General features: G+C 41.5%; 1 protein-coding gene across 4 annotated transcripts in view; it reads left to right on the plus strand.

Moving 5' to 3' along the window:
• FRMD4B (FERM domain containing 4B) overlaps positions 1-13,702 on the plus strand; it is a 322,368-nt gene that overhangs the window by 250,706 nt on the left and 57,960 nt on the right. For all 4 annotated transcript variants that reach the window (XM_038565874.1, XM_038565871.1, XM_038565872.1 and 1 more), the window contains 2 exons: positions 4,789-4,845; positions 5,643-5,665. In XM_038565874.1, coding sequence (XP_038421802.1) covers positions 4,789-4,845; positions 5,643-5,665 — 80 coding nt within the window. The remainder of the gene's footprint in view (positions 1-4,788; positions 4,846-5,642; positions 5,666-13,702) is intronic.

Consider the following 13,702-nt stretch of genomic DNA (forward strand, 5'->3'; position numbering starts at 1 on the left):
ACGAGGGATCATCCTCCCCCCACCCCCCGCCCCCGGCATTTTGATTGTGAAACATTTACATTTACCAACACAGCCATGTAGATGAGTGAAGTTGTGTCCTCCTCAGTGAATACTCTGAGGAGGCACATGATGCTGGTCTGTCCAGTTATTGGTGATATCTCATCACTTGATTAAGATTGTATCTGTAAGGGGCACCTGGATGGTGCAGTCATTTGGGTGACAGACTCTTGGTTTTGGCTTAGGTCATGATCTCAGGGTCATGGGACCCTCATATTGGGCTCAGTGCTTGGTGCAGAGTCCTCTTGGGTTTCTTTCTCCCTCTGCCCTCCCCACTCTATGCATGCTCTCTTTTTCTCTCTCAAATAAATAAATAAATCTTTAAAAAAAAAAAAAGATTGTATGTCAGATTTCTCTGTTGAAAAATTACCACTTCCCCCTTATCATTAAACTTCCTCTATAAAGAGATACTTCGTAATTATATAAATACCCTGTCCCGTTTCTCACCAAGCTCTCACACAATAGATTTTATTTATTGAAAACTATTACCTGGATAATTAGTACTATGATAATTATAAATGATAATTTTCTCTTCCTCTCATGTCTTATACATTTATTTGTTGGTTTTCTATAAGCTACCGTTTTTAATAGACTTAACCCTAGAATAGCTAGATAATTAGTTATACACTTGGAAACAAATCAACTTCCCCCAACAGTTTGTCAGGTAGTTCCAATCCTAAGTGTTTGTGAGCAAGTAATTCATGTCCATTGTTGTGCAGAATGAGTTTCCAAGAAGTACTACATCAATACAGAAAAAGCAGATGGATCTTCAGAAATAATTTTCCCCTGGGACGCCTGGGTGGCTCAGTGGTTTAGTGCCGCTTTCGGCCCAGGGCGTGATCCTGGAGACCCGGGATAGAGTCCCACATCAGGCTCCCTGCATGGAGTCTGCTTCTCCCTCTGCCTGTGTCTCTGCCTCAATCTCTCTCTCTCTCTCTCTCTGTGCCTCTCATGAATAAATAAATAAGATCTTTTTTAAAAAATAATTTTTCCATTCTAAGTGTTTATGTGTGATAATAACTTACCCATCCCGTCAACAGGAAAGGTGGCATTTGGAGTCATTTTTCAGTCTTATCCGATTCTAGCTTTTATCAAGAGCATACTTTTGGAAGATTCCTGGTGAGAGATTTACACTGGAGCCAGAAAACTAACTAGTACACAGTGGAATGGAAAGAGCACTGGACAAGAAGCACCAAGTCACAGTCCGCTGTGGAATTGGGTAGTACACTTCATGTCCCCAATTCTTGATGCCATCATCTTTAAAATAATAGGAGCCGTATTTTCACTAAATTCCCTTTCTTTTTTTAAAAAAAGATTTTATTTATTTATTCATGAGAGACACGGAGAGAGGCAGAGACACAGGCAGAGGGAGAAGCAGGCTCTATGCAGGGAGCCTGACGTGGGACTTGATCCCAGGTCTCCAGGATCATACCCTGGGCTGAAGGCGGCGCTAAACCGCTGAGTCACCCAGGCTGCCCCACTAAATTCCCTTTCAAACTCTAAAACTTTCTTTTATTCTCTTCTACTTATGACTCAAAACCTAGAGTGTACCTCATTAGCAAGATGTCTTGGTCAACTGAGCTAACAAGCCAAGGGCAAAAATAAGATGTCTGACACAGAGCCTGAACCTAGTGACCTAGGGACTGAATCTATAAAGAAGCTAAATTAGCCATGAGGCTAGAGCACCTTGATACTTGACTTGATACTGTTTCATATCACCCTTGTGCATTGGGCCACATCATCCGACTCACTTCTCTGCTCCCTTTGTTTATCCCTGACCGTCATGGAAACCCATGAAGGATCCTGTTACCTCCCTCTCTGACTAGATCCTTCTCTCAAGTGTTAGCTTGCCCGGTACCTATAAGGTTACCTCTGTTGCCATGGTAATAAGTAAAAGAAATCTTCCATCCTAGGATAGACAGCAATTTCTAAAGAACTTTTTCACTTTGGGCATGAAATTCTGGAGTTCTGTATATGTCTTAATTAAATTTCACCATACGAAATTGCTGAGAACCAGGCAAATAGTATTATTTTTGCTTGATCCTTTGTTTGGTGAGCTTCGTGTGCAAGTCAAGTAACCTTGGCAATCAGTATTAGAATTCAAAATATGTTGCCTTGGATTTCCAGAACAGAGGTTAAGAGGAAGGTGAGGTAGGGGCTGAGGTATATAAAAGAATGTAAGACTTGGCCAAACCATGCATTCTCTTGTCTCCATGGAACAAGAGTTCGGTCAGCCCCACCCCTCCACCCCACCACCCCACCACCCCACCACCCCACCATCACCCTCCTCCACCAGTATTGCTTTGGGGCAACTTGCACAGGTGAAAAAAAAACCCATAGGTGGGTTGTAGATTTGCCTCCCCACCCTATGGAGCTGTCTGAGCCTGGCATTTTTCATGCTTCAGCTCCTCATTTCAGCATTTTTAATATTTAATGACCCTTCTAAGGTAGAGAATTATTTGGCAACGTTCTTAAGAGTTTCTGTCTGAGGCCTTTTTATCTACTGGATTTCCATTTGCTAAATTGCAAAGTTGGTGTCTCAAAATTATTGTTTGGATGACTCACCTCAGGTTCTGATGAGGCAAAGGGGGTCATAGGGGGGCCAGAAGAGTTGGCAGTCATTTTCAATATATTTAATTTCTCTGTAGTTATTTTAATATCCAAGGCAATCCATTTTTTTCCTCTTTTGTAAGATTTTTAGACAAACTGGACTTTAAGTTTGGACATAATTTCAAACTCAAAGATGTTTTTGAGTGTTCCTCCCTGTTTCCTGCCTCCCTCTGCATGATTTTTTGTTTGTTTGTTTTTTTCCTTTGAGCATAAAAATTTAACCTTTGTAAAATTTAGCCTTGATTAACACCCATCTCACCTGCCGGATTAACTGCTTCAATATTTTTCACCAAATTAGGAAACCACTGTCTCTTGCCTGAAAGACAGAGGCCAATTGATTCTTAAAATCAACCTGGCTTCTCTTTGATTTTATAATCTGTTTCTAGAGATTAGAAGCAAGCTTGGAATTCCAAGCTCTGGGCCTGTCAGCTTTTAAAGCAAAAAACTGGAGCAGACCCGTTGCCTTGGGTTTCAGAAGGGAAACTTTGATTGTCACAGGATGAAATTCCTTTGTTTTCATTTTGTAATATAAGGGAAATGCAGATAGTGATCACAGCTGACATTGTAATGCCCTTGGGTTTTTTGGTTTGTTTATTTTATTTTATGGCTTTTAGAGGAATTATTGTTATTAGTGCATTTTGGTTTGTTTTTGAGAACCCTTGCCAAATCACTTGGAAAGGTGAGAGAAAAGTATAATACTTTCAGAAATCCTCAGTGAGGTAAACTGCCTCTGTCAACCTACCTCGTGTGCATTTACTTAAAAACTACTTCATACTTACCATTGATACACTTGGTGTAACTAGAAAAACTCTTTAGCCTGAATTCAACAGGTAGAAGGGAGAAATAAAGAATTCAGTGCAATTTCTAGGCTCATGAGTTCCATGGTCTCAAACACTCTGTGCTTTCAAGTACTAATTTTTTTTTAATTTTTATTTATTTATGATAGTCACACAGAGAGAGAGAGAGAGAGGCAGAGACACAGGCAGAGGGAGAAGCAGGCTCCATGCACCAGGAGCCCGACACAGGATTCGATCCCAGGTCTCCAGGATTGCGCCCTGGGCCAAAGGCAGGTGCTAAACCGCTGTGCCACCCAGGGATCCCCTCAAGTACTAATTATACAACACGTAGGCAAGGTTATATGGAATTGTTTTCGTGTGTGTTAATGCTTACAAGGCAGCATATCACCAAATTTTTTTTACAAATTTTTGAAAAATAAAGAACCCTCTATACACTCATTGACTCACTGTTGTACTATATTACATGATGTGGCAATGGCATTAACATATATGATCATACTTGACAAAATAAATGAGGGCATGTGTGAGTATTATTGCTAGAGGCAATACTCCCTCCCCACATACTTATGCATCTTTACAGGCTACTGAAAAAGCATTCCTGTTTTCCAAAGCCCAGAATTCCTATTTGGGGGGTGGGGGGATCTTAAAGGATGAAAAAATAAAATAATGGGTAAAATGTAAATCAGAGTTCACCAAACTTCAGTAAAAAGGAACAGAATTTTGGTCTTCTCTAAGTATCTACTATAACTGATTCCTAAGGCTTTACATTTTATCACTAATTGTATAAATATTAATTCAACAATGTATCATTGATGCAGAAGTGAATTTATATTTTTAATAATAGTTGCATTGTGTGAATACCAAAACAAAACAAAACAAAACCATGTGGTGACACAGAAAAAAAAAAAAAATCTCAGGAAAACACCCAATAAACAAATCTAAGTACATCTTCAGAGCTTAAAAATGAACCTGTCGGGATGAAAATGATTCACTTGAGAAGCTGTCTGAATTTTCAGCCTCCAAGTCATTTGTGTTTCTTCCAGAATACTGCTCTCTGAACAAAATCCCCCCCTGCTAATTGAAGTACACCCGCGGGCACACACACACACACACACACACACACACACACACACACACACTGTGGCTTTCCCTGAACCCTGGATGCGCCCCTCCACGCCCCCCCTTCCTTTCCCCTGTAATGGTATGATCTGCGTTTGATTGTAAACTGGAGGTGCCAAGCTGTGACAGCTTCCCCAACTCCACAGCCATTTGCTACAACCTAGGGCAGCCTGTGTTCAGTGATGCTTTTCTTTCCCCCCGACAGGGGCAAATCGAAGCCGACAGCGAAACCATCTTCAAGTTAGCAGCGCTTGTGTTACAGGTAAGAATCAACCAACTGCTTCTTGCCTGCGCCTTTTTTGTTTGTCGGTTTTTGTGAGCTGCCTGCAACTCTGAAACTTTCTCATGAGCCAGTGGCTGATAGATTTTTAAGCCAGCTGGTTGTTTGCCAAGGAAAAACGTGAGCCGTGGTTTTCTGCTTTAGCGTAACTTGCATGAGTTACAGTGTGATATTATAGGTCGCAAAGGAAAATGAAATTTAGACTCCTCTGGGGGAAAAGAATTTAGACCGTACTTCAGGAAAGGAGCTCTCGAATAGTTGGATTTGGGAAGCAGCAGTTGTTACAGCGGCTGTAATTTTCATTTAAGTTAAGTAACTTTTGTATACATTTTCTTGAAGTCAAGTGCAAGAGCCCCTTAATTCTTAAAGATGCTAGTAGCTGCAAAACCAAGTGTGTTCTGTGCTTATTTAAAAAGAGAAAACAAGTGGCATGCGTTGATTTACCTCTGTCTGGTTTAAAAGGTCTGTGTCCGGACTAAAAAGTGCTGCTCGAATAGACAAGCATTTATCACATAATCATAGAGACCTAAAGGAAGACATAATCATCTCTGCTTTTTCAGATATATTTGTCTCCTCTGTTAAGAAGTATTTCGTGGGTACTAATGTGTTCTCACCAATGCCACATTCTTCTCCGGGGCCCTAGAGAAAGTGTTCCTCAGTGGACATTCTTCCAAACAAAACTCAGGCACTTTAAGAGGGAAACGTGACCAAGAATGAAATTCATTCACTTAATTAACATAAATACATATTGATCATCTATCTTTCTTTTTTTATTTCAGGAAGCCAAAGGGGATTATAGCAGGTAATGGTTCCTTTTCTGATATTACTATGCAAAATAATCCAAGCTGAGCCCTAGCTGAATGCCGTTGCTTTAAATAACAATGGATGCAAACTCAAAAGAAAGTAGATCTCAAGGCGGGAGACTGAGATCTCTTCCCTCTTCAAATAGGGACCCATTCTTTTTATGAATGAATCCAGCAAGGACGCTTTCTTAGAATTTTTCAAGCCAGAGTGACAGTGAATTGTAAACAGAAGCCCTCCAAGGCTCTGTTATCTGTTAGCAAGATGAAGAAATCTCTAAAAAGCTTTGGTAGCCGTGCTGACTTTTTAAAATTTATAAACAATCCTGCGTTGGAAGAGTTATAACATATGCACAAAAAGATAAACTCCATCAGCTGCTTAGTTAAGGGATTAATAGGGGCTTTCTTTTTGCAGCTGCCCTAAAGGGGCCTCCCTCTTCAGACACTTGACCTAACAGTTGTATTGTTGCCACTGGGACACTTACTGGTTCTAACTGCCTAACTGGCCACCTCATCAGAATGTTTATATTTGAATTCATGCTCTACCTGCACCTTTCTGCCCTTTTAATGCAGCAGTTGTAGTTGGAGGAATCGAAACGGTTCAAGGTGGAGGCAAGGCCCCCAATTAGAAGCAGCCCACAGGCCAATGACCCATTGCAGGCCTCACCTCGACCATGTTAATGTTCCACTCCTGGTAAACTTTACCCGTAGATTATTTACAGACGACCTAGTACTCATTCCCAGCCAAGGTCTTGAATAGTATGCCCCTTAACAGACTGATAAGCGAATAATGCCTTCCAAGCTTGCAAACGTCCAGTCAGGGCTCACTACTTCACCTCAGAAACTCCAGATCCTCTCACCTGCCTGTTCAGTTTGGTAAAATGACTGCAGAGTCCACTTCGCACACCACAATCCACCTCGTGAGCATCATTCATTAGCTTTGTTCTTGTGCCATGCTATTTTTTAAAAATGTGCATTTAAGTTAGGAAATATGCTTTGAAGGAATCAGGAAAATCTATAAACACCATCTTTTTTTAATTAAAAGAAAGTGTTGGGATAAAAGGAAGATACAGTAGTTTCTAGATCCTTGACATCATGCTGGTGTGTTCTCCGCTCTTGGCTTTCCTGGAGGAGCCCTATTTCCTAGGAAGATCAGATATGCAAGGAATGTCATCATGGAGGGTGGTGTCTGAAGTTGATTTATAAACGAGGGCTTTCAGGCCCAACCTGACCCTCTGCAGTCTGTGAACTGCTAACCCTTCCTCCCCATTTTCTCCCCACCAGCCATGTGATGGACACTCTGGAAACCTCATTTGCTCATTAGGATAATGGCCCTTACCCCTAGATTAATGGGTGTAGATTGGGAGATCAAATGTATGTAAACATTGCCCAGGGCAGTTTCTGGCACTTGTAGCAAGCTCTCTGTACACTTTGGCTATTATTATCAATTATTCTAGTATCATTATTGCCCTCCTCATTATCATCATCCTCTCCTGTCTCTTGGCAGCCTCTGAAAAGACTTTTGGGAGTAAGGTGGTCCGAAGAAGTTGAATAGTGTATAAAGGAAACATTGATATCACAAAGCTTCCTTAGGGAAGATCTCTTGCCAATGACCAAAGGCTCAGAATAGACGGTCCTTGCGTAGTCCAGACCTTTTAGCCCTAAGACTTCAAACTTGGCAAATTAGTCTAGCCAAGCCCAAACCAATCCTCTTCTTTAACTTTGCCTTGTGCCTGGTGGTTTCCTGAGTGATTAGTAGTCTAACTAGATGGAGGACACTGTTTTGAAATTGTCTAAACCACCCTGAGTCATAGAAGCAATGTGAGACTGGGCATCAGGAAACAAGCAGTGTGACCCTAAGTGAGCATTGCCCTTTCTGGACCTCAGCTTCCTTGTCTGTAAATTGGGATTCATGAAAATAGCAACTTGGCAAGATAGTTTTGAGGAGATGTATGATGTGATATGATACGGATTGTTTTGCCAGTGAATGTTTGTTATCGCGGAGGAGGGTGAAGGAAAGAATAAGGAACTGTGAACTTTTGCCATTGGGTTTATGATGAAGCAGAATTTTGATTCCTTGCTACCACCTACGCCCTCCCTGTGATGTGATCACTTCCTCCTACAAATGGGGAGAATATATTTTTCCTCCAAAATTTTATTACAAAACTAGTTTTAGAAAAATCCAGCGAAATGGGATACCTGGATGGCTCAGTGGTTTAGCCCCTGCCTTTGGCCCAGGGAGTGATCCTGGAGTCCTGGGATAGTGTCCCACATTGAGCTCCCTGCATGGAGCCTGCTTCTCCCTCTGCCTGAGTCTCTGCGCTCTCTCTCTCTCTCTCTCTCTCTCTCTGTCTCTCATGAACAAATAAATAAAATCTTTAAAAAAAAAAAAAGAAAAGAAAAATCCAGCAAAATAAAGTACCGTGAGGCAACATTGTATATTGGTTAGAACAAAGACACTAGAATCAGTCAGTCTTGCTCAGATCCCTGGTCTGCCACTTATTTACCTGTTCAATAATTCTGAACAGATTATTTAAACTGTCCAAGCCCTCCACTTCCTCATCTGTAGAATGGAACTTATGTTAATAGTATACACCCATAATATTGCTATGAACATTAAATGAATTAATTGCAAAGTGCGTAGAACAGTACCTACAGTCCCCACTTTAGTATTCATCATATTTAAAAAAAATATATATATATATATATATATTTATCTAAAAGAGAGAGAGAGCATGAGCTGGAGGGCAGAGGAGAAGCATAGGCAGAGGGAGAAGCATGCTCTCCACTGAGCAGGGAGTCCAATGTGGGACTTGATCTTAAGACTCTGAGATCATGAGCTGAGCTGAAGGCAGACGCTTAACTGACTGAGTCACTCAGATGCCCGTATTATTTCATCCTACTAATGGAATGATTTACCGCTACCACCATCCCCATTATTTCAAATATGAATTGTTTACCCTTTTTTTGGCTGGTATATAAATAATTCTGTGATGAACATCTTGGTGCCATTGGGATTGTGGTTATCTGTGTTTATTTTCTGACCTGATGTTTCTCAGGTGGAAACAAGCAGAGGGAAGTTCCTTAAAAAGGCAAAGTACAAAGTGCTGAAATGGAGCTTACACATTCTTGATACCACCACATTAAACCTATACAAACTTTGTAGCTTTATCCAGTAACATTTACTAAATGCCTAAAATGTGTCAGCCCCAGTCTAGGCACTGAGGATGCCGAGAAACATAGGCTAGGGCATCTCCTTCCAGGGAACTTGGCTTTCTATCAAGAATTACCACAGTGGCCATTACAAATCCTGCTTTTCTGTTGGTTTGCATGTTGGTGGCCGCAGCTCTTGGCTTTTAGAACTTCACTGAGTTTACTCAGTGAGGTTTAAACATTTTAACCTTAAAAAAATGTCCCCGAGTACCTTCCAAGACCAGAGCAATGTGGCTCTCTCAATTAAAACAGTGACTAACACGTAATTCTTTTTTTTTAAGAATTTATTTATTTATTTATTTATTTATTTATTTATTTGACAGAGAGAGAGCCCGCAAGCAGGGGGAACAGGAGAGGGAGAAGCAGACTCCCCACTGAGCAAGGAGCCTGACATGGGGCTTGATCCCAGGGCCCTGGGATCATTATCTGAGCCTAAGGCAGATGCTTAACTAAGTCACCCAGGCACCCCAACAGCTACTTCTTATGGCTGTTCTGGTCCACCCACTCCTTGTGAATATCTCCCTTTTTCTCAAATTTAGCATTTCCAAAGCTGAACCCACCAGCATCCCAGCCCTCAGAGCAACTCCTCTTCCCTGTCTCCCCTTGCATGACATCACCTTTTTTTCTCTTGAATCACCTCTGAGGATTTCCCCTTCTCCCTCCCACCCGTCTCCTCCATCCATGGGTCAACTTCCTTGTTTCCTTCTCTTTATCAGTAGGCTTGCTCTCTCAGTCCTCATTCTCCTCCACACAAGCCGACTAGCTCTGAGTGTGTATAGTCTGTGTGAATGCCTTCAACATTATTTTCCAAGTCCATGCGTGATTCCACTCAATCCCCACCACAAATGTTATCACTGCCATTTAACAAATTACTAGATGAAAAATCAGGTCCGAAACAATGTCACACAACCAGTAAGCTTCCAGATCTTTTCTGATGCCATCACCCACAGCCACCTGCACAGAACCCTAGTTATCTATCTTCCCAAGACATAAATGTGATTGGTGTTGTTCACCTGCAAGAATCTCTTTACAGTTTCTCATTGCCCAAATGCCCACCTTCCAACACCCTACCTGGCATCACAGCACTACTTAATCTGTACTGTGTATTTTAATTTCCCATACTTTACTGTTTATACGTCTTAATATCTGTTCAGGCCTCTCTTCATTTCTCCAGGTACCTGTAGCATTTTCCCTTTGCGGCTTTGCTCAAACTCTTCTTCCTGGAATGCTTTAAAAACAACAATCCTCCCCTTCTTATTTAGCTTCCTGCCATGTTTCCTTAAGAGTATTTTAAGTGAACATTATCATAACCAGTAGGAAACCTTGCTCTCTGGAAGTTAATTATAATAGTAGAGTGGGGACTTTCATTCTCTTTAAATAGTTGACAGTCTGAATTTCCAAGTCAGCCTTTTAGCTGCAAAGATAACAAGCTGCTTGGGTTACACAACACAGACAACGCGGAGAATTCCTGAAAGCTGACACGGCGAGGAAGGAAGGCTTTATCACCGAGCCAGCCAGTGCAAATGAGTTTGTAAAAGCAAAGCTGTTTTTTTTTTTTTTTTTTCATTTTTCTTAAGATCCTGAAAGGTGGAAGTTACCAAATAACCATGTGATTAGGGCACTTCTGCTTCTAAGAAAAAGCGAGTGACAATTTACAATTCTGTGCTGGGTCAGAATGAACACATATTGTCACCCAGCTTCAAATGGGAAGGAATAATTCACAACTTACAGCTGTGCTACAAAATGCAGTCATTTCCCATGGGAAAGGACCTTGTGTGGCTGCCCTAGGAGTAGTTAATGAAGGGAGTAGGGGGGAGGGGAGAATCAAAGACTTTAAAGACTTTCCCACCTCATTCTTACATCTCTAGAGTACTTAAAGCTCTAAAATGTCCTTCCATTTCCAGAGCCTGTAAAATCAGTTACAGTTATAAAAATAGCAGCTCCCATGGGCTTGGTGCTACGTGGAGTCCTTACCTCAATGGGGAGGCAGTAGCGAAGACAGGAGCTCTAAAACGTAACTGCTTGGGTTCAAATCCAGGCCCAGATGCTTGCTGTATAACTCTGGCTAACTAACCTCTCTGGAGCCCAGTTTCTGGGTCTCAGGAACTATTCCATGGTAGTGTTATTGTTCCTGAAATGCATCACTGTCGCATCAACCCTGTGACAATAGGCGCTATTAGTATCCCCATCTTACAGATAGGGAAACTGAGTTTCAGGGTGAACAAGTGGCCTACTGTCTAAGTCACATAGCTAGGGGCACCTGGGTGGCTCAGTCAGTTGGGCGTCTGCCTTTGGCACAGGTCATGATCCCGGGACTGAGTCCCACGTTGGGCTCCCTGCTTAGCAGGGAGTCTGCTTCTCCCTCTCCTGCTCACCTCACTTTAGTGCTCTTCCGCTCTCTCTCAAATAAATGAACAAATAAATACATTTTTTTAAAAAGTCACATAGCTAGAAAGTGGCAGAATCAGGACTCCAAGCCTCAAGCTCTTTACTGTTGTCAGGAGTCTCCTATTTCATATTCTAGCACAAATTGTAAGAATCATTACCTTTCTTGCTAGCTGAATAAAGAGGACTGGACAGAAACTGAACGTTTCTTCAAGCAAGGGCTTTAATGAATCAGCAAAAGGCCTTTGTGAAGAAAAGCTTAAGAAGCGGCTTTTCTCTCTCCTTGTGACATGATTCTATTTTAAGCTTTGACCTAAAGATAGAAACAAGTTTTTTTTGTATATCCGTTCAGTGCATTAATACTTTATTTTTAATGATTGGTAAAAACGTCTAAGCATTAGGGTGGTTTTTACGTATTTTACAAACATTTAATTCATTGATCATCATTGTCACCTTATGAACTTGATATAATATTATCTCTGCACTAGAGGCGAGATTAAGAAACTTGTGTGGCATTATATTGATATTACCATATTATGGCTTAACATTTCCCAATGACTTGGCCCGATGTCAAGAGTAATGCTGAATAAAAAAACAAGGTTAACAACACAGAGGGAACCGTGGACAATTAAGTGTGGGGAAATACCTGGTTAAGAGTTCAACAAAATTCAAGTTCTTCTCAGTAGGTTTCCAATCTGTCATGTACCTTACGAACCTCTTAGAAGAAGACATGGAAACAATATTTCCTACACTTGTTTGTTCCTGATGTGTGAGCTTCTTGCCTGACAATGTCCTCTGGACTTCACTTTGTAAAGTGTGGGTTTATTTATTCGCTGAAAGCTGAGTGTTCAAATGCCTTTTTGTTTTTTTCCTAAGATTTATTAATTTATTTATTCATGAGAAACAGAGAGAGAGAGAGAGAGAGAGGCAGAGACACAGGCAGAGGGAGAAGCAGGCTCCATGCAAGGAGCCTGATGTGGGACTCGATCCCAGGTCTCCAGGATCACACCCTGGGCCGCAGGCGGCACTAAACCGCTGCACCACCGGGGCTGCCCTCAAATGCCTTTTTAAAAGATAAGCAGTTTGGGGAAATCTGTTCTTTGTAATCCCTGCCAGATTCATTACTCCCCTAGATTTTAATTCCATTAACTCCTAGGCAGGGTAAACATTCATCAGGTTCTGCACTTGATTTTTCTGAAGAGCTCTGAGTTTGGAAAAAAAATCATCCATCCATAACAATGGGCACTTTTTCATCTGTTCTAAGCATAGACTGTTAGAGCTAGTCTGAATCATGCATTTGAACCCTCGTTTTATAGCTGATGAACTAAGGAGTGACAACATATCCATGACAATTCAGGTAGGCAAGCCCAGACTGGCAATCTGTGTACCCCACCTATCTCAGATTTGCCATTTTAACTTACACCTGTGTAAGCAGGCCTGTGTGGATCCCTGCTGTCCCTGCTAGAAGGCAGTGAGGGACAGCAGGCAGTGGACTCTACCTTGGTAAGTGGTGTTATCAGTACAGTGGCCCAGAGTCTAATATTAGTCACTTGAGAAGATAGTTGAAGAGTGAGAAGGCAGGAAATGATCATCAGTGCCCTTAGATGCCTTACCTTTTTCTCATTGTTCAACCCTTGTTCCTTTGTGTAGATTAAATACCTATAGTGTGGGAGGCACTTAACCAAATAAGAGCCATGATGGAGGCAAGACTGCATTTCCAGTCTCCTTTTCAGAGGCACTGGTGAAAGGCATGGGCTCTGAATTCAGAGAGGGTGGTGTGAGTTTGAGACAAGCCCTCCTAATCTGCCAGTTGCTTGACCTTCAGCTTGTTTTAAGACATCTAAACCGAAGGTCCCTTTTCTTTAAGAGGTTTGTTTTGAGGAATAAAATGAGATAAGGTAACCCTTAACCTTAACCCTTTCAGGGTGCCTGGTACAGAGTGGAGATGTCATAGTCCTTGGGAGTTGGTTTCCACTTTCCACTGAGTCCTATCTATTATAGTGAGACATGGGTTTTGTTGGGTTTTTTCTCCCTTACCATCTTAGCAATTATTAAATGTGTAGTTTAGTTCTACTTAACATGTTCACACTGTTGTGCAACCATCACCACCATCCACCTCCAAAGCTTTTCATCTTGCAAAACTGAAGCTCCATACCCATTGAGCACTAACATATCTCTGCCAGTCCCCCGGCCTCTGGCAACCACCATCCCGCTTCCTATCTGTAAAGTTGCCTATTTTGGACATCTCATATAAGTGAAATCACGAGATATTTGTCCTTTTGCGACTGGCTGATTTTACTTAGCATAATGTCCTCATTGTTCATCTGTGTTGTACCATGCGTCAGACTTTCTTTTATTTTAAGGTACAATAATATTCCTTTGTATGTATAGACTACATTTTGTTTATCTGCTCATCCATGGATGGATACTTTGGTTACTTC

The sequence above is a fragment of the Canis lupus genome, chromosome 20 (assembly GCF_011100685.1).
Source record: "Canis lupus familiaris isolate Mischka breed German Shepherd chromosome 20, alternate assembly UU_Cfam_GSD_1.0, whole genome shotgun sequence".
Classification (NCBI taxonomy): domain Eukaryota; kingdom Metazoa; phylum Chordata; class Mammalia; order Carnivora; family Canidae; genus Canis; species Canis lupus.